At 40.4% G+C, this 27494-nt stretch overlaps 1 protein-coding gene across 1 annotated transcript in view; it reads left to right on the top strand.

Moving 5' to 3' along the window:
- TUSC3 (tumor suppressor candidate 3) overlaps positions 1-27494 on the top strand; it is a 457774-nt gene that overhangs the window by 319591 nt on the left and 110689 nt on the right. Inside the window, exons 4-5 of the mRNA XM_082244046.1 lie at positions 15244-15384; positions 20554-20694. Coding sequence (XP_082100172.1) covers positions 15244-15384; positions 20554-20694 — 282 coding nt within the window. The remainder of the gene's footprint in view (positions 1-15243; positions 15385-20553; positions 20695-27494) is intronic.

The following is a 27494-nucleotide window of genomic DNA, read 5'->3' as shown; positions in this document are numbered from 1 at the left end:
TGGCAACGTTTATCCTCCCCCCCCCCCCCATGATATTTCAGTATGGCCTCTAACTCTCATTTCTATAGGAATCAATGTTTCAATGTTTTGTAGAAGAGATGTTTGCTGGCATAGGTAACTGTCCTCCATGTGTATGGCCAACTGTATTTCACCAAGGTGGATTGCACTACAAAAGCTGATCATCCAGTGCCTTTTTATCCTCAGGGGCATCAGTAGCAGATTTATGTATAGTATGGGCAGATTTGTTTATATATGTGTAGCAGGCATGTGTCATTGAACAATGAAAGACACTGGGGAAAAAAAGGGGGAGTTTATGGAAGTGCTGAGGAGGATGGAAAAAGGGGAGTTTCAGAAATTGCTGAGAAGGCTAAGGTGATTTTAGAGGAAGAGAGCCTGAGTCAGCAGAAACCCTCAGCTATTTGGTGGTTCTCCTGAGTCTGTAGTGAGTTATCGGGTTCTTTGTTTTGAGTGGAGGAGGCATGGGGTGTCCTCTCCAGTGTCCAGAGACAAAAGCAGGCCATGCCATTGGAAGCTACTACAATGTGGAAAAGCAGTTCTGGGACTGAAAAACTCAGATAGACAGAACCACTGCCAGGACGCTATTTTTCTCATGCTGCCTGCCAAAGTCGCCCTAAGCAACCTAAGCGAGTGGACGCCTGAATGGAGAGACAACTAACAAAGTGTTACCGGGACTGGTGAGCGGGCCTTGGGGCCACTACTTTCTACCACTGCTAGGGATTAAAGCCACTAGGAGCTACTTAACCTGTGACCTCATAGCTCTAGTACTGCCTGCAGGCCTTACTGATGGCCGCAATGCAATTCTGCCTGCCAGAGTCGCCCTAAGCGAGTGGATGCCTGAATGGATGGACAACTAACAAAGTGTTACCCGGACTGGTGAGCGGGCCTTGGGGCCACTACTTTCTACCACTGCTAGGGATTAAAGCCACTAGGAGCTACTTAACCTGTGACCCCATAGCTCTAGTACTGCCTGCAGGCCTTACTGATGGCTGCAATGCGCGCCAACTAGCTCCAACGAAACATAGGATGAAGGTCTGCCCCTAGTTGTAACTACTGTGAAGCTCTATCTGGTGGCCCACCTCTTTCTATTCATTTGGGTGCACTCAGAACCAGTATAGAGCTGCTATAATTCAGAACGCATTTAGAGTTGTTATACATTGCTATACTGTTCTTTTTTTATTTTCCCCTTTTCTACTTGGGTATAGTTCTTTTACCCTGTTTAGCAGCCCGTGTCAGAATTTGGCTGATCTGTTGTTTAATGTAATTTAATTTTCTACTAACAAACCTCCAAAAAAGCGCCCTAGAGAGTGTCAAGATGGACCCTGCCGCTATAACCCAGTGGTGTGAGGAGAAAAATGGCCAATGGGAGTTAAGTGTTGCAATCGACATCCCTGGGGTGGCCTGGACTGAGGAAAAGATCAGGCAAGCTGTGAAGAGACATTTTTTTTTTGAGACATACCGGGGCCAGAAATGAATAAGAGAGCTCCTCTGACCGCATTTCTGACTGAACTGACAAGGTTATTCCAGAGGTGCCGCACATCAGGAAGTGTGTTCATAATACTAAAGAAATGTTTATGGTGTATTGAGCTGAGTATCCACTAGAGGTTTGGAAACGCCACTCACACATATGAAAGTGATCGCTACCGGTGTCTGGTGAATTGCCTGTGCCTTGGAACATCATTTGGACACACGCTTGTTTTGACCATTCCTAATTGATCCTTATTTGTGCACGTGGTGGTCCCTTCCTCTTCTTTGATCCTATGTTGGTGCCGGACTTTCCAGTTCTCTGCCTGTCATTTGACAGTGGATCTGGCATGAAAATTCAGTAACCTTTATTTACCAGCATTCACCCCACCCCCATGAAAAAACGAAATCAAGTCTAAAAAAATAAGAATAGAAGGGGTTAATGTTCCTTGCATTGTCATGCAAGGACTGCTATAAATACAACCTTTCTAGATAAGGCAACATTTATACTCAAATTGTCACCCAGGGTAACCTTACATTCCTTCGTGCTGAATGACTAGATAACAGTAGTAGTATTCAGCTTCTTCTCCTTGTAAAGCATTTAGGTTTTAAGTCCCTGTAACACAGGATTGGATTAGATTTGGTTTTACTTAATTGTATTACCATTAAACCATAATAAGCTACCAATGTTGCCAGCAAATGAGCATGGTGAATAATTTGGTGCTAACAATGTGAAAGATTAGGCGTAACTGACCTAGTTTCCTTCCACAGAAAATAATACTATTTATTTGTACTGTTTAGATTTAAGCCATGATTTGCATATTTTAAAGGGTGCCTAGAAGTATAAGCCTTTGGTCAATTTTAGCTATTGGCAGATTCACTTGGCTGTCACATTCTGTTGGGCTGTTTTGTATATCCGAATGCTATTTTCCAATAGTCATTCACCACATCTGACATGTATGAAAAAAACATATTACCCTGTAATTTTATTTTCTGATTGTATAAACTGGCTGATGAAATACACAACACTTTACTTTGTACATGGATACTTTTATATCCATTTCTGTCCCACAAAAGAAACTCAGCATTATGTCCCTATCGGGCTGATACGCGCACACATGGCCAATTTAGGAGGAAGCCTAAAATGTCTTTGTCGCCGAAAAAAAAAAAAAGTAACTTTAAAGTCACTGTGGGGGGTTTCTCTATAGTACTTACTCATTTACCATCCTCAAAACACCAGCCACACATAAAATGACCTATTGAGTCTTCCATATCAGAATGAAACAAGGAATTGATGTCATTCTTGGGTTTGAATAGTGATGATGAATGACTATGAATGCCTCAAACATTTTAAATGGCTGATGTGCTGAAAGTGATCCTAAACATTTGTAATGATTAAGGTTTGTAAATCAGCCCAAACTATTAAATAATATTTTGTGCAACACAGCAGCTATACCAACTATGCTTACCACCGCAAAGTCAGAAAATTATAATAAAAAATAAGGTACAGCACTATTGAAAGATGAGCATCAAATGCCAGTATGTACTAGCTCGCTAAGGTGCTTAAAAATATGAAAAAGTGACTCAATGCACAAAAGTGCAAAAACTGGTGCAAGTTAACCAAGTAAAGTGCTTTAAACAAATTGTAAAGTGACAATGTGCCAAAGTAAATCACATCGTGAATTTACGCATTCATGAGGTGTAAGACAATATCCAAACATTCATAGTCCATATAAAGCTTCTTTGGCCCATGTGCAAAAAGCAGGTTGGAGAAGGTGCTTGACCAGTGCTTGAAAAGTGCTAGTGCTTCCGCCACCACCACCCAAAAGATGGCCCCTCACCTGAAACTCTGACCTGTGTATTACCACTAGGTCAAACGAGCAGTTTCTCTAAGGGTTAATAATCTCTCTTCTCAAGCCCGTTTCAATAGGGATTGCTCAATGGCTCGGATGTAATATTGGCTTGGGTCATTCTCAGCGTATATCCAGTTTGACATAAAGAGAGGCAAAAGGATCTAATGCTCTCCGTTTAAAATAATTTTATTGGGAATTAGCATGTATGAACTTACATGGGATGGCACTAAAGCAGTGCAAACTCTAGACGCTTGTCACCACTCACACGGAGCTGGGTGCCGGCTTCCTGGTTGCTCTGGGAGTCTCCGCCCCCTATGCGCCTTGCGTCATCGGTCATAGGATGCTCGACTTCCTCAGTAGTGATTTTCTGTGACAACATTGTGGCCTCATGCACACAGGGCTTTAGAAAAAAATGAGCTACAGAGCCACTGATAACGCCAGGAAAAAGCAGCTGTAAAAACGTGCTTTTAGTAGCTTTTTTCATTGGCGTTAAAGCACGTTTGGCCACGTTGGCTTTTAGCAGCATTTTTCTGCCTCCATTCAAAATCAAGTGGTTGCCTATGAGCCTTTGATGCGGCTTTCAGCCCATTGATTTGAATGGAAGTCGCATCACAAGTTGGATCATGATGATCCATCTTCTGGTGCAACTTGCGCTCTGAGGATCTTAAAGGGGGAACTCACACCAAAATGGGAAAAAAATTGGCGTGGGGTCCCCCCCAGGTTCCAAACCAGGCCCTTCGGGTCTTGTATGGATTTAGAGGGGAGCCACATGCCCCCCAAAATCCATACCAGACCCATATCTGAGCATGCAGCCTGGCAGGTCAGGAAAAGGGAAGGGCACAAGCGAGTGGCCTCACCCCCTCCTGGACCATACCAGGCCACACTCCCTCAACATGGGGGGTGCTTTGGAGCAGGGGGGGGCTCTGCACCCCCCCACCCCAAAGCACCTTGTGCCCATGTTGATGAGGACAAGGGCCTCTTCCCGACATCCCTGGGCGGGGGTTGTGGGGGTCCACGGGCAGGGGCTCATTGGAATATAGACGCCCCCTGTAACAAGGTGCCCCCAAGATCCCAGACCCCCTCCCTATGTGAATGAGTATGGGTTACATTGTACCCCTACCCATTCACCCCAAAAAAGGCAGTGTAATGTAAATGATGACGAGACGGTTTTGAGAAGTCCTTTATTAAAATTCTTCCTCTGATCTTCTCCCTCAGGTCTTCTCCCTCAGGTCTTCTGAGCTGAAGATAAATTATTTTGTTCAGAGTATGCAATCACAATAAAGAAAATAGAGTGCAGGGGTCAGGATCATGTCCGGTACAACATATTGTATACAGTACAGTAGTTAAGAGTATGTAACGTAGAAGCTGGCGTACAGAGTGCAGTGGTCAACTAAGTGAAGAGGCCATAAGTATGTAAAGTATCTTGTACAACAATTAGGGTTTAAATACCATACAGCACAGTGCTGTATGAGTATGGTGGCCAAGAGTCATTACGTACGCCTAACCTCTGAACTCTGTATGCTAACAAGTGCACTGCCAGCATACAGAATGTAGAAGTAAGGCATACTTAAAGCAGAACTGAAGTTTCATATCACTTGCCATAACCTCCCCTCTAACAAAATGTCCCCCTTCCAGCTCTAGCAAACTCCTCACCAGCAAAATTCAAAATCCCCTCCTCCCTCAAGAAATGTCACCCTCCGCCTAAAAGCAGACCCCCTAACATAAATCCTCCCCTCTGTAAACATGCCACCTTCCCTTAAAAAAACTCTGCCTAGCAAAGAGATCTCCCCACAAGAACCCTGCAGCAAAGTGCCCCTCCACTTGCAAATTCTTCCCAGCAACACCTCCTCCCCACAAGAAAATATCCCCTCAGCATAGAGAACTTCTTTCTACAAAATACCCCTGGTAGAAATCCTACCAGCAAGCGCACCCCCACAAGAGAATACCCCAGCAAATAGTCCTTTCTAGGAGAACCACCTCATCCCGCCCCTCACAATAGAATCACCTCCCTCCCCCCCAGTAAAGAGCTTCTCCCCACAAAAACACGCACACACACCAAAAGCTCCATATAACAAGAAAAGCTCCTCAAGGGAAGTGCCAATTCAACTTATAGGCCTTTGATACAAATCAGAAAAGAATCAGTGGAAATCCATCCTCCCAGGCTTCCCTTTGGCTATGTCATATGACATGTTAGATCCAAGGAGTCTAGAAAAGCCTATCCTGGCTCTCATCTCAGCTACAGCATGGTATCTGAGGTGAACTGTGGGGAGACAAAGGGAAAAACAAACTGCAGACAAGCAAAAGAAAGGTAAGTTTGTGCAGCTCAAAAGTGCTGAAAAGCTACATATGAAAGATCAGCAATTGGTGGCACTTGGCATGGATGAACATGACAGCTTATGGCTGTCCATCATTGCTAAGGGAGTGGAAGCTGCTTCATCCTTACCAATCACTGATGTCACCCAGCTCCTTCATTTACATGGCAGGGAATCTCTGGCCAGCAAATAAGTGGGAGTTAAAGCAAGTTACTTTATTACAAACAAAAATAAAAGATGGCACTCACAAATCCTATGTACATGGCATTAAAGTTACATTACACCAGCATGAATAACCATGAATCCATTATAAGTGTCATTCTACTGATGCATACCATATTACAATTATAACCATATAGTAAAAAACAAATATAATATGCATATAAGTCTAATGTAACCATGCCAACACCAAATAAGTTCTTCAGTATGGAGATATCCTTTTTGGTCCTCAATCCTAGTGCTCAAGTGTCAAAAATCGCTTATGATATCCAATAGGAATTCCTCAGCTGCTACCTCTCCACTCATTTGCTCCATTAGTGCAAGGTAAGGATAGAGAATATTACTCCACAGGAGACATAATTAAAAGATTCCCTAGTGTAGTATGTTTATTTGATGGTATAAAAGGATAAAATAGTTTGGCACTCACATGTAAATGTACCTTTAACTGGCACTGGTGTAAACAGCATGTGCGGATAACAATTGCTCCTCCGGCGCATGCGTAAGAACAAAGTATGGACTGCACGCCAGAGCTGGAGGAGCAATAGCTGTATACACTAGTGCCAGTTATAGGCACATTAAATGTGAGTGCAAAACTATTATTTTATCCTTTTATACCATCAAATAAACATACTACACTATGGAATCTTTTAATTATGTCTCCTGTGGAGTAATATTCTCTATCCTTACCTTGCACTAATGGAGCAAATGGGTGGAGAGGTAGCAGCTGAGGAATTCCTATTGGATATTATAAGCGATTTTTGACCTTCCTGTAAAAAGGAGTCAAACACCTCTGGTGAGTTTACACCTACCACTTGAGCACTAGCGGTGAAGACCAAAAAGTATATCTCCATACTGAAGCACTCATTTGGTGTTGGCATTGGACTTTTTTTGCATATTTGTTTTTGACTATATGGTTATAGATGCAACATGGTATTCATCAGTAGAAGGACACTTCTCATGGATTCATGGTTATTCATGCTGGTGTAATGTAACTTTAATGCCATGTACATATGATTTGTGAGCGCCATTTTTTAGTTTGTTTTTGTGATTATAGGTGATTGATTTCACTTATTTAAAGGGGCAGCAACATTTATTACACTTTTTCCAGGGCGCCATACACTGGTATTATGTTCTGAAGCTACTTTATTGGCTAAATATGGCCATACGGTTATATTTTGGCAATGATGCCAACACTACCCTGGCTGTCGATGGTAGTTGAGGAAGCAATAGCTGCACCCACTGCATCCTTACTGAGCACTGACATCACCCAGCCCATTAACTTACATGTCTGGGAATTCCCAGCTACGTAGGCACATGGGCAGGGAATAGAGCCCTACATCATTGCCCAAATATGGCCATGGTTTGAGCATGTCACCATTATCCCCACTTCCATCCTTTATATAGCTAATGACAGTTTGGGAAGCTGTTTTTTGGCTAGTGTTACTGTCCGGAATCGGTCTTGTGAGTCGGTTCTTTGGGTTTTCTATTTTTTTTTTGTAATAAAGGGCTTTCCAAATGTTTGGTGCCTTTATTTCTAGGTGGTATATTTTTTTTGGGGGGGGAATGAATAGTGGTATTAGGTACCCCTATTCATTCATGTGTGGGGGCCCCCATTATTAAAGGGCACTTTTAGATTCCAATAAGCCCTCCACCTACAGACTCTCACAACCACTGGGCAAGAGTTCTGGGGATGAGGCCCTTGTACTCATTACCATGGGGATGAATTGCTTTGCCAAGGCATTCCTCATGTTTCAGGTATGTGGCCTGGTATGATTCCCTTCTTCCCTGGCCAGCCAGGCTTTATGCTCAGACGAAGGGTCTGTTGTGGATTTTTTGGGAGACCTTGCACATTTTTTTTTTTTTAAATGTGAGGTGCCCCCTAAGATCCATACCAGACTCAAAGGGTCTGATATGCATTTTAGAGGAGACTGTACAGTATGCATTTTTTTCCAATCTTGCTGTAGGAGGTGATACAGCAAAAATTACATTTACAAACAAAAAAATGGCAGTTTAAATTGGCAGCAAAGAAAACAAAAAAGAGCACATAGACCCTTCCATAGTTCTCTAACAATACGTAACCGAGTCCGCTATGCATTTTTGGAGATCTTTGCGGTCTGTGTGTCATTTTTTTGTTTTAAAGAAAAAGCAACAGAGAGAGATATCATTGCCAATAATTTAAAACGTGTTTTTTCTTTGTAAATATCGGTGCTAAAAAAATCACTGCTTCTGACAGCAGGGGATTTAAAAACGTGCTATTTACGTGCTATTTATGCTATTTTAGCTTTATGCTATTTATTGACATCTCCTTGACTATTAGCCCAGGAAATGGGTATTTTTATTCGATGGCTCCCAATGGAATTTTGCCAACTCCTACTAAACTACTCCTACTAGACCCTGGCCAATTTGGCTCATCACTACTCTTGTGTTTTGTCTTTTTGTTCTAATAATAAACCTTTGGATTTATGAGGGCCCAGCTATGAGACCATTTGGTAGTTTCCAGACCCTATCAGTGGAAAGTGGTTTTGCCATAACAAATTTTCCCCTTGACTTTCAAAACCGTTGATAGGTCGGGAAACACAAAGATTGCCAAATCCTTGCATGACTTTTTTCTGAAGAGAAGGCTATTTGCTGAACTTTTTGGTTGCCAGCCACAAAGGTCTAAGAAACCATTTCAGTTGCTTTGCTCTTAAAGTGATTGTAAAGGTTCTTTTTTTATTTTTTTAAAAATAGCAACAATGTTATACTTACTAGCTCTGTGCATTAGTTTTGCACAGAGCAGCCCCAGTCCTCCTCTTCTGGAGTTCCCCGCTGGCACTCCTGGCACCTCCTGCCTTTCTGAGCACCCCCATAGCAAGTCACTTACTTTGGGGGCACACATACAGGCTTGATCAAAAGCCATACTGTGTGCATCTATTGCCACACACAGTGGGGCTCAGCTCTTTCCCCCCACTCCATCACTGGATTTATTTGACAGCAGGAGGAGCCAGTGGCTCCTACTGCTCTTAATAAGTCCAGTGAAGCGGAAATGAGCAGTGCCACTGCTTCCTGCCACAGTGCTGGATTGAGATTGGGCTCAGGTAAGTACCTAAGGGGGGCGGGGGGGAGCTGCACATAAAGTTTTTCTACCTTAACCACTTGCCTTCCGGGAAATCTTCCCCCCTTCATCACCAGGGCATTCTTTGCTATTTAGCACTGTGCTACTTTAACTCATAATTGCGTGGTCATGCAACAATGTACCAAAATACAATTTACAGGTCCCTCTCAAAAAATTAGCATATTGTGATAAAGTTCATTATTTTCTGTAATGTACTGATAAACATTAGACTTTCATATATTTTAGATTCATTGCACACAACTGAAGTAGTGCAAGCCTATTATTGTTTTAATATTGATGATTTTGGCATACAGCTCATGAAAACCCAAAATTCCTATCTCAAAAAATTAGCATATTTCATCCGACCAATAAAAGAAAAGTGTTTTTAATACAAAAAAAGTCAACCTTCAAAAAAATTATGTTCAGTTATGCACTCAATACTTGGTCGGGAATCCTTTTGCAGAAATGACTGCTTCAATGCGGCGTGGCATGGAGGCAATCAGCCTGTGGCACTGCTGAGGTCTTATGGAGGCCCAGGATGCTTCGATAGCGGCCTTAAGCTCATCCAGAGTGTTGGGTCTTGCGTCTCTCAACTTTCTCTTCACAACATCCCACAGATTCTCTATGGGGTTCAGGTCAGGAGAGTTGGCAGGCCAATTGAGCACAATAATACCATGGTCAGCAAACCATTTACCAGTGGTTTTGGCACTATGAGCAGGTGCCAGGTCGTGCTGAAAAATGAAATCTTCATCTCCATAAAGCTTTTCAGCAGATGGAAGCATGAAGTGCTCCAAAATCTCCTGATAGCTAGCTGCATTGACCCTGCCCTTGATAAAACACAGTGGACCAACACCAGCAGCTGACATGGCACCCCAGACCATCACTGACTGTGGGTACTTGACACTGGACTTCAGGCATTTTGGCATTTCCCTCTCCCCAGTCTTCCTCAGGGTCCGGTCACTTCTTCTCGTTGTGCAGCGTTTTCTGCCAAACTTTTTCCTTCCCACAGACTTCCCACTGAGGTGCCTTGATACAGCACTCTGGGAACAGCCTATTCGTTCAGAAATGTCTTTCTGTGTCTTACCCTCTTGCTTGAGGGTGTCAATGATGGCCTTCTGGACAGCAGTCAGGTCGGCAGTCTTACCCATGATTGCGGTTTTGAGTAATGAACCAGGCTGGGAGTTTTTAAAAGCCTCAGGAATCTTTTGCAGGCGTTTAGAGTTAATTAGTTGATTCAGATGATTAGGTTAATAGCTCGTTTAGAGAACCTTTTCATTATATGCTAATTTTTTGAGATAGGAATTTGGGGTTTTCATGAGCTGTATGCCAAAATCATCAATATTAAAACAATAAAAGGCTTGCACTACTTCAGTTGTGTGTAATGAATCTAAAATATATGAAAGTCTAATGTTTATCAGTACATTACAGAAAATAATGAACTTTATCACAATATGCTAATTTTTTGAGAGGGACCTGTATATAATTTTTTTTCACACAAACAGAGCTTTCTTTTAGTGGTATTTGATCACCATTGGGTTTTTTATTCTTTTTGGTAAAAACAAAAAAAGACCAAACATTTTGAAAAAAAAAAAAAAAAAACAATATTTTTTACTTTCTGCTATAAAACATATCAAATAAAAGAAAAAATAAATCTAACTTCTTCATAAATTTTGGCCAAAATGTATTCTGCTACATGTCTTTGAAAAAACAAAATCCTAATAAATGTGTATTAATTGGTTTGTGTAAAGGTTATAGAGCCTACATTTTTAGTATATATACTGGAATGTTTTTTTTTTTCAATTTTTTTATACTACTAATGGCTGTGATCAGCGACTTATAATGGGACTGCAATAGTGCAGGGGGCAATCAGACAATAACTGATGCTAGGGGTAACTATGTTCCACTGACATCACCCAGGACAATAATACAGTGATCAGTGATACACTGTCACTGTACTAATGACACTGGCTGGGAAGGGGTTAACATCTAGGGCGATCAAGGGGTTGTGTGCTTAACTAAGTGTAATGTGTGTAAAGAGTGCTGCCTTCACTAACAGATCTCTATGTTTCTCATCCCTGCTCTCTCTGTACAGAGCTCTGTGTTGATTGTCAACAAAGAGAACTGGGCTGTGATTGTACACGATCAGCAGGTCCCAGACAGGAATCATTGGCCTGGGACTTGCTGATAGGCTCCTGCTTTGTATAATCACACGCATGTTCGTGCCCTAAACCTGAAAGTAGGCAGCGGTGTACGGGTACATTGCTTTTCCTGGACTGCCTGCCCATCTGCAGTACATTGCAGGTAGATGCTCGGGAAGTGGTTAAGACAAAGAATGCACCAAGGTAAAAAAAAAAAAAATGTAGCTTTTACAACCACTTTAAGCTGATAAGGGAAAAATAATGTGGCTCTCTGTATTTTTCAGACAACCTTTGCAATCTAGATTAATCTATAATTTAATATGCTCATCCACCCACTCAGACTCTGTCCCAAGTAACAAAGCATTTGTCCTTGCTACGGGGCTAAATATACATGGTTTACATAATTTTCAAAGATAGCAAAATATGGATAAAGTTTGATTATTCAGCCATATTTAACTCTGAAAATGTCTTTTTTTATCTGATAGAGTGGTTGTTGTGGCGACTTTCAGTGCTCAAACACTATTATCTCTTACTAAAAAATCTATTTTATTAATATATATTCTCTTGTGGTCACGCCATGTTCCAACAATAAAAGTCAGCTTAAACTCTAAACACGCAAGGTTTCTGTTATTAAAAGCAATACTATAATTGTTGGCATATAGCTATCTCTAAAATCCAAAATCTAAAATTATATATATATATATAATTCTGTCAGTTTAGTCAATGTAGTTGTATTTTGGAAAATGTGAAAATACAAATTACCTAATCCTCCTGATTTTTCCATACATGGGACACACATAAAAATATAGAGAAGCATAACAGTAGAAAAAGACTAAGTGGTCAATTAAGCCTGCCTCTTGATTTCTTTTTTGTTTTTAACATGTTCTATGCCAGTTACCATAATAAGCTGGCGTTACTGGATATAAACATGCTATCGAAAATTTTACAATTGAATCTCTATTGGTGACTACTACAGATCACAAAATCCATATACAAAACAATAGGAGACCGTGCTGTACTTAAAAATAATACATCTTTATTAGCTATTTGCATACAACACTAAAACATATATTATTCTGTTTACACAGGCGGGCGGATCTCCAAACTAGATTCCCCGACGATCGGGGAAGAGCAGCGGCGATCGCTGCTGCTCCTCCCCTGGCCCGACTCCCGCTGTGACTGAAAACAGCGGGAGCGCGCCTCCGGCAGCGCCTACAGGGGGGAGGTGTCCAGCGATGTAGTACTACGTCGCTGGACGATAACGAACCACTTTGCCGCAGTACGGTCAACGTGACTGGTCGGCAAGTGGCTAAAAAAGATTACCAGGCTAGTTGAGACATCCTGTTTTGGTGGAAGAGCAAAACAAGACTTAGTTATTTCTACAAATAAACCAGTGAATTTGGTGATATTTTAACGTTTATTAATATAAATGTGTTGACTTCTCCTAAAGTGGTTGTAAACCCTTACCCACTGACTAGCATCCAATGATACGTGGAGATTAAACAAATCCTCCTACATAAGTTGTACCTGTTTATCTGCATCCCTCTCTTCCCTAAAGCAGAAACTTGCCTGTCAAGTGTATAGGCCATTAGATATATAGTTTCCACCACATGTGTGCTTGCATTTTGCTGCATTTTACAGCACAAGCGAAATGCATGCATCTCAGATACTTCTTGTCAACAGATTCTGTTTCCATCAGAGAGGTTGATTTTATACAACTGGAGGGTGCAAAATCTGGTGCAGTTCTGCATGTTAGTCAATCAGTTTCTAAATTCTGCTTGTTTAATTAGGCTTTGGAAAAAAAATGGTTTCTATGCACAGCTGCACCAGATTTTGCACTCTGGTTTTACTGAATCATATCCCAATGCATTGCAATGCATTGTAAAAAAAAAAAAAAAAAAAAAATGATCCTGCATGCTGAATTTGGGTTTGTTGCTAACCCTCCACATGGCCTTGTACAACGCAACACAACACAACATTCATTACTCATGCATTTTTGGTGGAAATAAGCTCTCAAGTTTAGTCCAGTAGAAGATGCTTTAGATCTAACAGAGTGTAATATCATATCTTACAATCTAGAACACTAAAGAACAAAATAAAAACTGGAAAATATCCATGCTAAAAGTAATACAATAAATCACAACAGAGAAGCAACCAGCATAACATTTTGTTGATAGCAAAATATAATAATACATAAAGTCCGTATGTAACGCTAAGATGAGATAAGTTCTACTAGTCCATATTTACAGCAAGAGGATGAAATCCTGTCACCAGCATCAGTGTAAGTGGACAGCACACACCACTGCAGTGCCCAAAATATCTTCTTACCAGAGCCAAAAACTAAATGGATGTGTAGAGATATGGTCCTCAGCAGTGTTAACAGCCTCTTCAATACACACCTCCACTGGGGAGGGGATAATAAGCTTCAATCCTCCAAACATATACCCATGGTGGGCTACAGAGATGGCCTTAACCTCGATCTTGGAGATGTCATCACCAAAAAGAGACAACAGGGCAATATATAGTGAAGGTCCGCATGAACCAGAAGAAGTTTATTAGGAATGATATTTCCAAATGAATGTGTTTAAAAGGCATGAAAACATCACGTAGTGCTGCGGCTCGTAACGTATTTGGGATGTTAAGCAATAATAAGTGCTGTGTCTACTTGTGCTGGTGATGGGATTTCATCCTCTTGCTGTGAATACGGACTATTAGAACTTATCTCATCTTAGCGCTGCATATGGACTAAAGAACAAAACCCATGTTCTATAGAATACATATAAAGAGCAAATAACAAGGGTCGTTCTGTGTCATGCAAAGGGGAGTGAAATGAGATATTCTGGATTCTGTGATAATCAAATATTCTCTAAATACAACAGGTACATGTATTTTTACATCAATCAAATCTTAGTGTGCTTTCTTACAGCTCTGTGCTGTATTCTGAAAAAAAAAAAAATTTTTTTTACTTTCTGCTATATAACATTCCCAATAAAATAAAATTAAAAATCAAATACTTATTATTTTAGGGCAAATTGTATCCTGCTACATATTTTTGGTAAAAAAAAATCCCAATAAGTGTATATTGATTGGTTTGCGCAAAAGTTATTGTATCTACAAACTAGGGGAAAGATTTATGCCACTTTTATTTTTTACTAGTAATGGCAGCGAGCAGCGATTTTTAGAGGGGCTGCGACATTGCGGCGGACAGATCGGACCACTAACTGACATTTGTGACACTTTTGGGGGGACCAGTGACATTACTACAGTAATCAATGCTAAAAATATGCACTGTTACTGTACTAATGACACTGACGGGGAAGGGGTTAACACCAGGGCCGATCAAAGGGTTAAATGTGTCCCTAGGGGGTGCTTTCTATTCGTGAGGGAGTGGGCTTGCTGCATGAACACAGAGATCTGTGTTTCTAAATAAGAGGAACACAGGATCCCTGGGTTCATAACTGACAGAACAGCGGTCTGCCATGTTTACAACGGCAGACTGCCGTTCTGTCTCCACAGGGAGCGATCACGGGTGCCCAGGCGGCAATCGCGGCCACCGGACCCACTGATTGACTTTCCCTGTGGCCAATGGGTGCATGCATGTGCCTGCCCCCCCACTAGTGGTCCCGTGAAGCGACATACAGGTAGGTCGTTTCACTGGACATAGCCGACCTGCCGCAGTAAAGCTACAGCGGCTGGTTGGCAAGCGGTTAAATGGATACCTTGCACATCTGCAGATTTTGCACTCTCCAGTTTTAGGAAATCAACCCTTTTGCCTCTGTGCAGGAGTTTCCTGTACCGAAGACCAGTGACTGCTGCCTTCACCTTGTGCATAATGACTGGTCTTGTATCTGCACCATTGTGTCTTCTGTCTTCTTCTGAAGGTAGCCTGTAGTTGGTGGAGCCTGTGGGGCCCTCTGCACAGGCTATGTGGAGCCCAGTGATGATGTCACTGCTGCTTTTTTAGGGTAACATATGGGATTTAAAATACAGTTGGTGCACATGAAGGGAATGTATATCCTTTATGACTATTGCGGTAAAGTTTTTGTGCCTGTAATTCAGCTTTAAGTACTTTTACATCTTTATATGTTATGCAAATGCTGCTTTTTAACTAGAAGATTTGAATGTGAATTCCTTTACTATTACAGCTCAACATGAACTCAGCCCCCACCTTCATGCACTTCCCAGCAAAAGGAAAGCCCAAGAGAGCAGATACCTTCGACCTCCAACGTATTGGGTTTGCAGCCGAACAACTCGCAAAGTGGATTGCTGACAGAACAGATGTCCATGTATGTAAATATTATGACATTGCACAACTCTAGATATCTGAAATTCAGTTTGTACTGAAGGTTTGTCACGTCTTTACATTTATTTTTAATCACATAATAGATATCTTGCTGTTTTTCCTGTACTTGTATTCTGAAAGACTTCTTGCATCTGCCACAGTGAATTTATTATTCGTATTCCCAAGTAACTCTGAATGACTTGTGGTACACCGCTTACATTGTTCTATGCAGCAATGAGTCCTGCCACTGTAACAAGAGTAAATTATGCCGGAAACCGATTTCCTTGGTGTTTGTTGTAGTAATGAACACTATTTTATACAGAGAATTTTTTTTTCTAATATAATATTGCATATATTATTATTTATAAGTTAGACCTTTTCTAATATTTGTAATCATTATTTTGCTTCCAGTAATCTGTCAGTTCAACAAGGCAAGATATCGTTTTCTTGCAGTGCAAGACCATCTAGGGTTATATAAAGCAAACATTTTTTTTTATTTATAGGCCTTTGTAAGATACTGTGCAAAGTAAAACCACTATAGAGACCTGCATAGATCTCTTTAGAATAACCCAGGACACAGACCTGCAACCCAAACTAGTCATGAAGTTAAAAATAGCTAATGAAACCGCAACCCTACTCTTATTCTTAGCTGCAGTGCTTGTTACTGCACACATTTCATGCTGCCCTGAGATTGGCACATATTTTCACAGCTCAATGGTTTTCTGCACTGAGATCTCAAAGCTTTCAGTTTGCAGCAATACGACTGGTATAAGCTAAATGTGACATTTTAGGGGTTAATTTGTGTTAGACAGATGGTTAAAGTGTATATTTAACCCAAACCTGTTTTTTAGAAAGATCTACCCTTACTTAAGCAAGCCATAGATGATGCAAAATTGCTTGATTCCCTCATCAACACAGTCTGTGTTAATGGGGGAACTCCTCCCTCGGCACTATTGTGTTCTGCCAGCAAAACACATTGATCATTGCTAATGGTTATAGCCACAGGCAGTATCACATGCAAAAAATCTAACAAGCTGATTGTACTGAAGTCGATTAGTGGATTTTGTTGATATGTTGCCATAGTTACTGGCTTCCATATCAGCGTGAGCATTGGGCCGTAGCCCAACCCTTTGAAGAAGTCCCATGTAGGACCCAAAGCAATGAAGTGGAACCTGCCTGATTATGTCATCAAGCTGTTGACCGGAAGCTGCTGCCAATCTCTGCAGAGCGCCACATAGAGTGAGCGATTGATCCCGCTGTGGGCTAAGTACACATTATTTTGGATTGCACGGTAGGATTGGTGACATGCTTGCTTTATTATTTTATACATATGGGTGTTCTATTAGCATTTGAGTGTTTTAATATATTCACACAGTGAGCACTATAGAAGCTATCTGTTTTTGAGGACGTTTTGAAGTGTTAACTCCCTATGCAGTTTTGGATCAAGGCCTTTTACAGGCCTACTATAAGTAAGGGCTCTGCTTTAAGTGGAGAATTTGAAGTGACACTTGGTGGATGGGAAAATCATGGGTGAGATCTGGAGACATAAGAACATTGCACAGTCTACATGGACACTTGCTGGTCCATTTTTCTGATTTTGTTTGTACTCTGTTTTGGACTTTTAAGGCTTAAGCATTTGGTCTTTGGACACTAGTTGCACTTTGGTCCTTGCACTGTTTATGTTCACAGTGTGTGCATGCAAAACATTATTTAGCTATTGTGTCATACTGTTATTATTATATCATGTGTGTTGTATTGTATTTATGTTTGCTTTTAAGTTCATTTAATTATCATGTATTTACTGTTGTTTACTACTTTGATCACATTTATTTCTATACTCTGAGATCTAGCTGGCTGCTGGTTTTTATAACACAGTTGTGCAGACAGAACCTGTGGTTAATTAAACTTCTGGACAAGTGTGGGTAGTGAGAATCCTCAAAAGGATTTCTGCTGCACCTGAGATGGGAGAGACTTGGTCTTGGTCAAGTAAAGAAATACTATCTGGGAGCTCTCCATCCGCTTCAGTAGTCCTTCCTTGGCTTATAAAACTTTGCTTCTCTAAATCTATCGCCTGTTTGCCTCTTGTCCACTTACTGGTATTGGTGCTGGAATCATGCAGGATCAATTCCAATTTGCCTACTGTGACTCAAGCAGATTCAAGCTCTTTTCCGAACAGGGAGGACCCATGAAGTAAAATATTGCACCCATTTGACTTGGAAGAAGTGCCCCTGGTCCATGGCTTAAGCCACACGGCTCTTTTGCCCATATTTTAATACAATATGATTCTAAATGAGCAGTGAAGAAAGTCTTTAGTGGCTTCACCTACAAAGTCACTGGCTAGATTGATCTTGCTAAACGAGTTCAGAACCAAAGAAATCTCATCACCTGCCAATAGATTTGTATATTCCCTCTCTGACCAGACACGCATTACCTGTATGAATGATGTGAGTGCCGAAACTGAGCTACAGGCACTAACTACAGAGGTAAAAAAAAACCTCTCCAGCTTCACATATCTTTTTCTATTGAGGGGCTCCCTAAAAGAAACCGCATCATCCATGGACAGGGTGATCTCTCTAGCAAGTCTGATGAGTCATATCAACTAAAGGTGCTGAAACCAAAATTGTTCGTACATCTCGGCAATCCTGTATGCAAAAGAGTTTTTTCTCCATTTTCTTCCTTTCATCAAAAATTAGATCTCTAATTTCCTCTGTTAAAGGGAACGGTAGCACAGTTTTCATTTGATTGTGAAGGCTGTTCTACTGATTCCTCCTAATCAATTGCATCCTTGATGGTCTTCACTATAGGCTGAACAAAAGCAAAATCAAAGCCAACTGCCAAAGAATCATCCATGCAAGATGTGTATTGTGATGAACTTCCTTTAGTCTGGCTCTTATGGAAGGACCATGAATGTGTAGCAGTTTCTTCCAGGCTTGAAGAGAATCGTTGAGGGGAGCAAGTCAGCTTTCCTACTTTTTGAAGAGCGATATTGGTGTTGAAGGCTGAAAAGATTAACAATCTATTAGGTTCATGAATGTGCACTTTTTTTTTAGGATAGTAAGTACTTACTCAATGACTCCCAACTTAATGAATGTGGCTGACCTCTAGGAGAACTCAGACTTACTGAAGAGCTGAAGGACTGTGGGCACAACAGTAAAACATCCTAAACACCATCCCATCCAAAGCAAAGAAAATGCAAAACCAGTGACAGACATACACTCACATTTAGGGTACTGTCAAGTTAAGGTAAAAACTAGCAGAGGTGTACGATTTGCATAAAAATAACAGGCCCAATAATTACTAAATGATGCATAGACTGCAGTACAGACACTGTATAAGAGATCTTCCCTGCAGGGCACTTTTTACTGCTGTAAAAACACAACAAACAGGAAGAAAATACTATGGACAAACAGACACTTGTGAGGTTCAGCCCTAAAATCAATGAATTATCACAAGGGGAAGCAGAGACATACCTGCAGGCCTCTAGATTGGACAATACTGCTACAACCTGGTTTTGTTCGCTGTGGTGCCAAGTCATCTGGCTCAAATAGCACTGAGTAGAAAGAGCTGGAGAATATCATCAGTAATGTCAAAAACCTTGCCTCTAAAGCCCCGTACACACGTACCGATGGTCGGCATACAAATGTTCGTCTTTTCTCCCCGGGATGTCGGTGTCTGTTGAAAAGTGCAAAGACAGCACAAGGACAGCACAAGAATTTTGTCTGCAGACTTCAGCTGACTGCAGAAGTGATGTCATGTAATGGTTAACTTTCCCTGTGTTTTTAATTTTCTGAGCATGCCCAGTCTTGCAAATCTGCGGTCTGTCGGCCGAATTCTGTACTGACAGGCGAACAATCGTCCGTTCTGGTGTCCGCAGACAAAAATTTTCATGTTTGCAAGAAAGACTTTTGTCCGCGGATTGTGCGCAGACATCTGTCGGAGGCACCATACTAACACGCGTACAATCGGCAGATCTTTCGTCCGCCGACGTTTGTATGCCGACGATCGGTACGTGTGTACGGGCCTTAAGACAACATTTTAAAATGTACTCTGTTCCATAGGATATATAGGTGCAAGAGTTGCCATCATCAATTGATCTTTGACTTCTAGTAAATCTCCTTTGAAATATATAGGGTTATTAGGCTGGTGACCATAGTAGCTCAACTGAAAAGCCAGGGTTGGCAATAATCTCAGCTCAAAAGGAAATTTCCCTGCTGAGGTCCTAAATTGCAGTTGATTTATTTTTAATAAACAAAATAATTAAATACAATTTTATTTTGTCCCTTCCTTAATGCAGTTAATCTGCAGCTCTGATAATAGTAATAATGAAAAAAAGTGCTAAAAGAAGAAAAGGACTTGTTTATTTATAAGAAAAATTACTAACAGTAATTTACTAACAGTAAAGTATATACATAAATCTAAAGGAATGTTACAGAAAAAATTACAATAAAGAGCAAAAATAATAAGTTGTACAGAAAATCTATCCTCCTAAGTTTTGTATCTCAGCTCATACTGATAAATACCAATGTTGACACTGGATTTGACTCTGCTCACTGATGTAGTGCAGCAGATGGTGGAGTTAGACTGCGGGCAAATGTCTTGACCCAGATCTACAAGAGGTCACAACCTGCCCTTAAACCTGTGTTGGTGGATTGAAAACAAATCCTATTGTCCACAATACTGCAGGTTGTTTTATTAAGGCGGCCCTTGTTGAAAATCATTTTGATAAGAACTGTAATGCATGTTTAGTCTGGGGCAGATATAACTGCCATAAAACACTGCATAGCGTTATGCATGAAACCCTCTCCAGAAGATGAGATCTCTTCATTTATGACCCCGGACTGGAATATCCAGCTGGGTACTTGCCCATGTAGTCCTAAAGTGCCCTGATATTATATATACTTATATTGCAAGCCTAACAAGACTTACATTAAGTTTTTTGGTCTGGATTGAGCTCAAGTTGTCACACCAATAACTTAGCATTGAGAACAGCAAATGTCCTCAAAATTATACTCTGCTTTTGGAGGGTTCAGGTTTATAGCAAGGCACATTTTATTTTGTTAAAACAATACTTTGCAGTTTTATATTGAAGTGTATTAACAGACTTTGAATAGAAACAGTTTCTTTTAAGAATGTATTTCTAATTAGCGATTCATGTTTGCTTTCTTTGTAACAGATCCGTGTGTTCAGGCCACCTAATTATTCTGGCACAATAGCTCTGGCTTTACTTGTATCCCTGGTCGGAGGTTTGCTTTATTTGAGAAGAAATAACTTGGAATTCATCTACAATAAGACAGGCTGGGCCATGGCAGCTCTTGTGAGTATTTCTGTTTCTAACTTCAATGTTTTCTTTTGTGTAAAAGGATTGTCATTTTCTGTACATGATTTGTATAATATTATTTAAAAGACTGACATTCACTAATTCATATTCCAACCCGGTCATTGAAGAGGGCAAAATCCATTAGACCATTCTTTCAATGTACTTGTTAATTCACCAAAGAAACTGTTATGAAAGACATTTTAAAGTTTTAAAGGCATTTATAACAGAAACATTCACATTTTACAAAGCAGGAAGGCAAACAGCTGTGAAGTGCACTGTAGCGTGTGGTATGTATTCTTTAATAATATTTTAGCGTTATATCCTTGTCTTAACTCTATTAACATCATGTGGCTACAACCAATTTCCCTTGTAAAATGAGTCTTAGACCGGCATCTTAAGGGGAACTCTGGGAAATGATTCACAAAGAATAGTGAGTATGTGAATCAGGGATGTTTTTTTGACTCTCCTCCACTACCCCTGAGTTCTGAGTGCTTAATCCTCCAGGACCAGCAGTATTGTGTGAGAATGGAAAGGTCTTCGTAAATCAAAAAAAAAACTAAGAAATTTCCAGTTACAACTTACCAACCAGCCAGCGACCAACCCAATTCACCTGTCTAACAGTATGCGTTAAAAACAGGGGTTTAGTTGCACACATTTGCAAATACATGCGTAAGCCTGCAAAAGATCTTTAGACAAAGGCCAGGGCACAGACTATGAGCAGTAGCAGGAATTGGACTCAGAAGTGAAACTTAGAGTGAGATCTCAGGACCCCTCTGCAATAAAAAATACATCCATGACATTCTTTATTCCTATCATTAATATTGAGTTGATCCTGCAGTACTTTTTTTTTTAATTCAGACTTTATTTTTGAAAATGTTATAACAAATAGACAACACCAACAGAGATCAAGGTCAAATCATCAATTTAAACAACCACATCTTGTTTTCCCATAATAGTCACAGATTACTTGAAAATCTTTGATTCAGAAATATTCCAAAATATTCCAAAATTTTCAGGAATATTCAGAAGTATTCAGAAATATTCAGAAAATAGGTTAAATATTAATCTTTTACAGCCTCCCCGCCCCCAAAAAAGCAAAAAAAAAAAAAACAAAAATCACCCCTAATGTTTAAAGATTTACTGTAAATCAAAGTTAGAACACAATGCATCAATGCATCTTTCAAGATTCTTTCAAACTTCCAAGGAGAGTTGTGTTGGCCATAAGTATGTTCTTCATACATTACATATTTATCCATTTCCCAAATCCAGTCCATCAAGGTAGGAGGATTAAGTGAAACCTAGCAAGAGGCTATCAACTTACGTGCTATAAAGAACGATCTCATAATAGCCACTAATTGATCACGATCCATACAATTAGGATACGCATAGCCCAAGAGACATAAAATAGGGTCTAAAGTCAGCCTGGTATCCTATACAGAGTGTAGCAAGTCCAGCACGTCTGGCCAATACCAAAATAGCTTTATACATTTCCAAAAGAGGTGCATAAAGGAGCCAGGTGATTGAGCGCATCTTGCACATTCAGAGTTTTTCTTCTGCCTACCCTGTGCAACAACTCCAGTGTACAGTAAACCTTATACACAATTCAAAATTTAGGTACTCTATGAGTAGGAGATATTGAAGCAAGCTTTACATGCTGTAATATTTGGTCTCATACATCCCCCAGAGTCACATCGATCTTTGCCTCCCATCTTTGCCTACATGGAACAGTAACGCCAGATCATTTCAGATAGTAATCGCGTATAGCCCTTAGTAATAAGGTTCTCTGTAGCGTCTGCTCTGACTATGCTATCAAAAGCAGGAACAGAGTAAAAGGAGACCGCTGAAGTCAAACCTTGAATCTTCAAAGCAGAAGGGGAGAGGGCAGGTAAACTTCTGGCTGCTATTGCCGTTCACAAACTAATACCGCTTATATAACTGCAATATTCAATAGTGATCAAAATATCCCACTAGCCGCACAAAAAACTATATATAAATATGTGTGTGCATTCAAACACTGTGAAATGAATCAAGAGTAAAATGACCAGCAAAAGTAACTTCCACTGTAAAAAATCATTAAACCATAATAAACAAGTGAAAAATAGTCTGTTTCCACTGTGTGTCACTCCAATGGGTGAAAAATGATATATAATATAAACAGTTCTCATCCACTAGTGCAGTGTTCACAAATCATTAAAGAATAGTGATAATAGGATGACCAGATGAAATTCTGTTGTGTGCTGATTAAAGAGACACCATAGAGATCCACCACCTCCGTGCTGCACGCCCCTCAGCCCAGCAACTCACCCTAGCTATTTGCCTTCCTTTCTCATGGAAAAGGCCATCTGTGCATAGATATCCCACTGTGGCAATCAGGACAAGGGTAACACCGACACTCCTTTGATTAGGCAATCCTCTCTTGCTCATATATGAAAGAGAACAAAAAGGGCCCCACTAGTGTAATAACGTTTATAACCTTTATTAAAATCAATCATCCTCTAATATTGCACGTACAGTTAACATATCTTGTAAAGCACATAGTATCATATAGAAGGGGATTGGCGTGCTCACGTGGGCTCTGGTGTTGTCCGCGATGATATCCTGGACAGCCCAAGAGACACCGCTGTTCACTACCATTCACCCGATCGACCCACTGGTACGTTGTGTGGCCACGCCCCTAACATTTCGTCACTTTCTGACTTTATCAAAGGGGGATCCCTTTGGCCACACGACGTACCAATGGATTGATCGGGTGAACAGTGGTGAACAGCGGTGTCTCTCGGGCTGTCCAGGATATCATCGCGGACAACACCAGAGCCCACGTGAGCACCCCAATCCCCTTCTATATGCTACTATGTGCTTTACAAGATATGTTAACTGTACGTGCAATATTGGAGGATAATTGATTTTAATAAAGAGTATAAACTTTATTACACTAGTGGGCCCTTTTTGTTCTCTTTCATATATGAACAAGAGAGGATTGCCTAATCAAAGGAGTGTCGGTGTTACCCTTGTCCTGATTGATATGGGCAGATGGCCTTTTCCATGAGAATGGAAGGCAAATAGCTGGGGTGAGTTGCTGGGCTGAGGGGCGTGCAGCACGGAGGTGGTGGATCGCTCTAGTGTCTCTTTAATCAGCACACAACGGAATTTCATCTGGTCATCCTATTATCCCTATTCTTTAATGATCTGTGAACACTGCACTAGTGGATGAGAACTGCTTATATTATATATAATGTTTCACCCACTGGAGTGACACACATTGGAAACTGACTATTTTTCACTTGTTTATTATGGTTTAATGATTTTTCACAGTGGAAGTTACTTTTGCTGGTCATTTTACTCTTGATTTATTGCACAGTGTTTGAATGCACACACATATTTATGTAGATTTTTTGCGCAGCTAGTGTATATTTTGATCACTTTTGTATATTGATTTATTTTTAAAGCTGCGGCATCATTTGTTGATTGCGTCACTTTGTACACAGTAGTTGGAAGCAGGACCTGATTTATTAGCGCAGGAGCCTGCCTGATTTTAGTTCATAACTGCAATATTATCAGTGAGTGGGCAACTTTACTGCTTCTGAGGATGTCCTAGCAGTCTTCCTAACAGGAGCTTTACAGATCCAGGGCAACCTATATTAGTGCTGACTTGTCTCAATTTCTAGATGATATTAATATTTCCACTGTATTTACATTGGAAAGCTGTTGGATGCTTCTATAACCATGGAGGAGCTTGAGGCTGCTGTGGTATCCCTTTGTAAATGGAATGCTCCTTGGAGGGATGGGCTCCCAAATGAAGTTTATACACAATACCCCAATATACTTTTGACTCTTTTTTTATACGTCTTAATTGCAGCATTGTTGACTGGTAGCCTCCCCCTGTCCATGATGGAAGCCGTTATTGTAATACTACCCAAGAAAGAAAAGGATCTATTATCCCCAGAATCTTACAGACTAATTTAATTGCTTAATTCAGTTATTACGATTTTGGATAAAATTTTAGCCAACAGTTTGAATAAAGGTATTACATCTATTATTCATCCGGGCCAAACTCGATTTATGTCCAACCCTTCGACTGCTGTAAATATAAGACATACTTTTTAAAGTATCCAAATCCCGATTGATAATTTGGTGAATAGAGCATTATTGTGTCTAGATGTCGTCAAGGCATTAGACAGCATAGAATGGAGTTATGTATGGGAGACGCTCAGGGGCTTCAGTGTTGGTAACACCTCAACTGGTTTAAACTTTTATATACATGCCCTAGAGCTTCTGTTCGAGTCAACGGGAGAGTGTCAGTTTTTTTTTTTTCTTGGAACCAGACAAGAATGTCCACTATCACCTCTTTTGTTTTCATTCGCTATAAATCCCCTTGCAGCCCTGCTGAGACAAACGCTGCTATAAATAAGTTTGCCACCTTCTCTAGTCTCACGATATATTGGAATAAATCTATACTGCTTGTACTGAACCCTTTACAGGCCCCCTCCCATTTGTAGTGTCAAAACGCAAAATTAATGCAAAAATCAAATGTCTTGGGGTAGTTATCTCTAAACATCCTAGAGAATATATCTTTCAAAATGTGTCACCATTCACTCATAAATTCAAATGCCAAGGCAAGGCAAGGTATGGTGAAAGCTGCCACTTTCTGTGGGAAGCTGGCGGTTTACACGCATTTTTTTACAATATACCCACCTATTTGTTTCATAACAGTAATCCTTTCCTGGCTTTAGATTCTACTAAAGAAATTCCCAGCTCTAAAATGCACTAAAAACGGGTTTAGTTTGCACAGATTTGCAAATGCATGCATTAGCTACAGAGCCCCATCAAGGCACACCAGTATTTTCTGTAGTCCTAACTCTAAGTTTTGAGAGCCTCCACAGTAGAAGCACATGCATTATAATGAATAAACAGAGGGCAGTTGCGCCTGATGGGAGCCCACCCGCATATATCACCATGGCACTAAAGGGGTGCAGTGCATCCCCTCACCATTATTTCAACAGTATAAACAAATGGCCAGGCCACTGCCCTCACCTATTGCAGCAAGGAGCACATGGAAGGGCAACTCTTAGGACTACAGAAAATACTGAGGTGCCTTTACAGTACGCTGTAGCTTACGTATGTCTTTGCAGATGTGTGCAAACTAAACCCCTGTTTTTAACTGATAATTGGGTTGGCTGTCGTCTAGTCGGTAAGTTGAGCTGGGAATTTCTTTGGTTTAGTTTTGCATGCGTTGCCCTTCCATGTGCTCCTTGCTGCAAAGGCCAGTTATAGATAAGGGTAGTGGCCAATTGTTTGTGCTTTAGATTCTACTATTCCACCTTTTAATCAATTTACTTATCCAACATTACATTTAATATACAAGGTTTGGCAGTCTACTTTAAAAAAAAAAACAAAAAAAAACGGGTATTTCGGGCTATACTAGATTCATGCCATTATGGTCAAATAGAGTATTTTGGAAATTTTAAAACTTTAAGGATTTTCTAAAAGGGAGGGATTACTGCCCTGAGGCAGGGTTCACATATATGCAAATTGGATGTGGGTTTACCTGCATCCAATTTGCATGACAGGAGAGTGTGACCGGCTCTCAATAGAGCCGATTCACACAGCTCCAGGGCGGCCACGGTCTGCATTTGGAAAGGATCCTGTTACTCTTTGGTTCCAGTCCAGGTGCAAATTTAGGCAGAAATGCAGACCTAATTCGCACCTGAATCGGTGAACAGGTGCGCCCAGGACCTCATGCTGTGAATCCAGCCTTATACAATTATACTCCGTCTTGAAAATGTATCAACAACTTTGTACTGGATATAAAGGAGACCAAAAATATCTGCAATTAAGACATGCTTTGAAGATTCAAGGTTTAATCCTGCAATACTTTAAAAACTTAGAAGCTATGGATAAACTTAGGAATCAATGAGTGTATTATGATTTGTTCCAAAAGGGATCAACAATTTTAACTACAATAAACAATTTTTGGATATTTAAGCTATTCTACAGATACTGCATATTATGACCTACAGTCCTCTCAGCACAGCGTCCGACTATTCCATTCTTGGTACAGGGCTCTAGTACTATTCTCTTGTTGTAAAGTCACCAGACTCCTTTGTGTGGGTCCCCAATCTGACAGGGCAGAAGTGCGTAGATCTCAAGGCCAGTTGATCAGAATTACCAATCTTTTGGCAGCGTAAACAATTTACAAATATGTTTTTAGTGATACATTTAACCTTTTTATCTAGAATACAGCTTTAAATAAATTATCCTTATTGAGCCAACTACCTCAAACTTTGCATTTAATTCCACTGTCTAATGGTGAAAACCATATGCCATTGGTAAACAAGATTATTTAATCTGAACAGTTAAGCTCCCTACATTAAATAGGCTGTTCAGTGTATTTCAAATGAAATTACCTTTATTATTCAGGGTAATTAATGGACTTATTAGTCATAGAGTACTATCACAGAAACATATACCATAGAATTATTTTTCTTCAGAACAGTTTGAAGGATATCAGTCCCTTGCATGCATAAAATGTGCTTATTAGGTATTAGTTCAGGGTCACAAGTTCCAACAAATTTCCTCGAGTACTGATGAGTTTACTTAGGTGCATACATCTTTCTGAGCCAAAACAGGTCTACAGCAGAAACGCAGCAAGGTAACATCTCCATTATCTGTGCACAATGAAGTGTCCACTGTCAAGTCCCCTGACATATTGTTTATAAGACTGTCAGCCCAGGAGGTTTGGCAATGTAGCTTCCCTATCAGATAAAAAGGAAGAAAGGATTACACACACATTAGGGTAA

The sequence above is a fragment of the Pelophylax lessonae genome, assembly GCF_965119305.1.
Source record: "Pelophylax lessonae genome assembly, chromosome: 1".
Taxonomy (NCBI): Eukaryota; Metazoa; Chordata; class Amphibia; order Anura; family Ranidae; genus Pelophylax; species Pelophylax lessonae.
The sequence above is the reverse complement of the archived record's forward strand: the minus strand, read 5'-3'. Positions and strand labels throughout refer to the sequence as shown.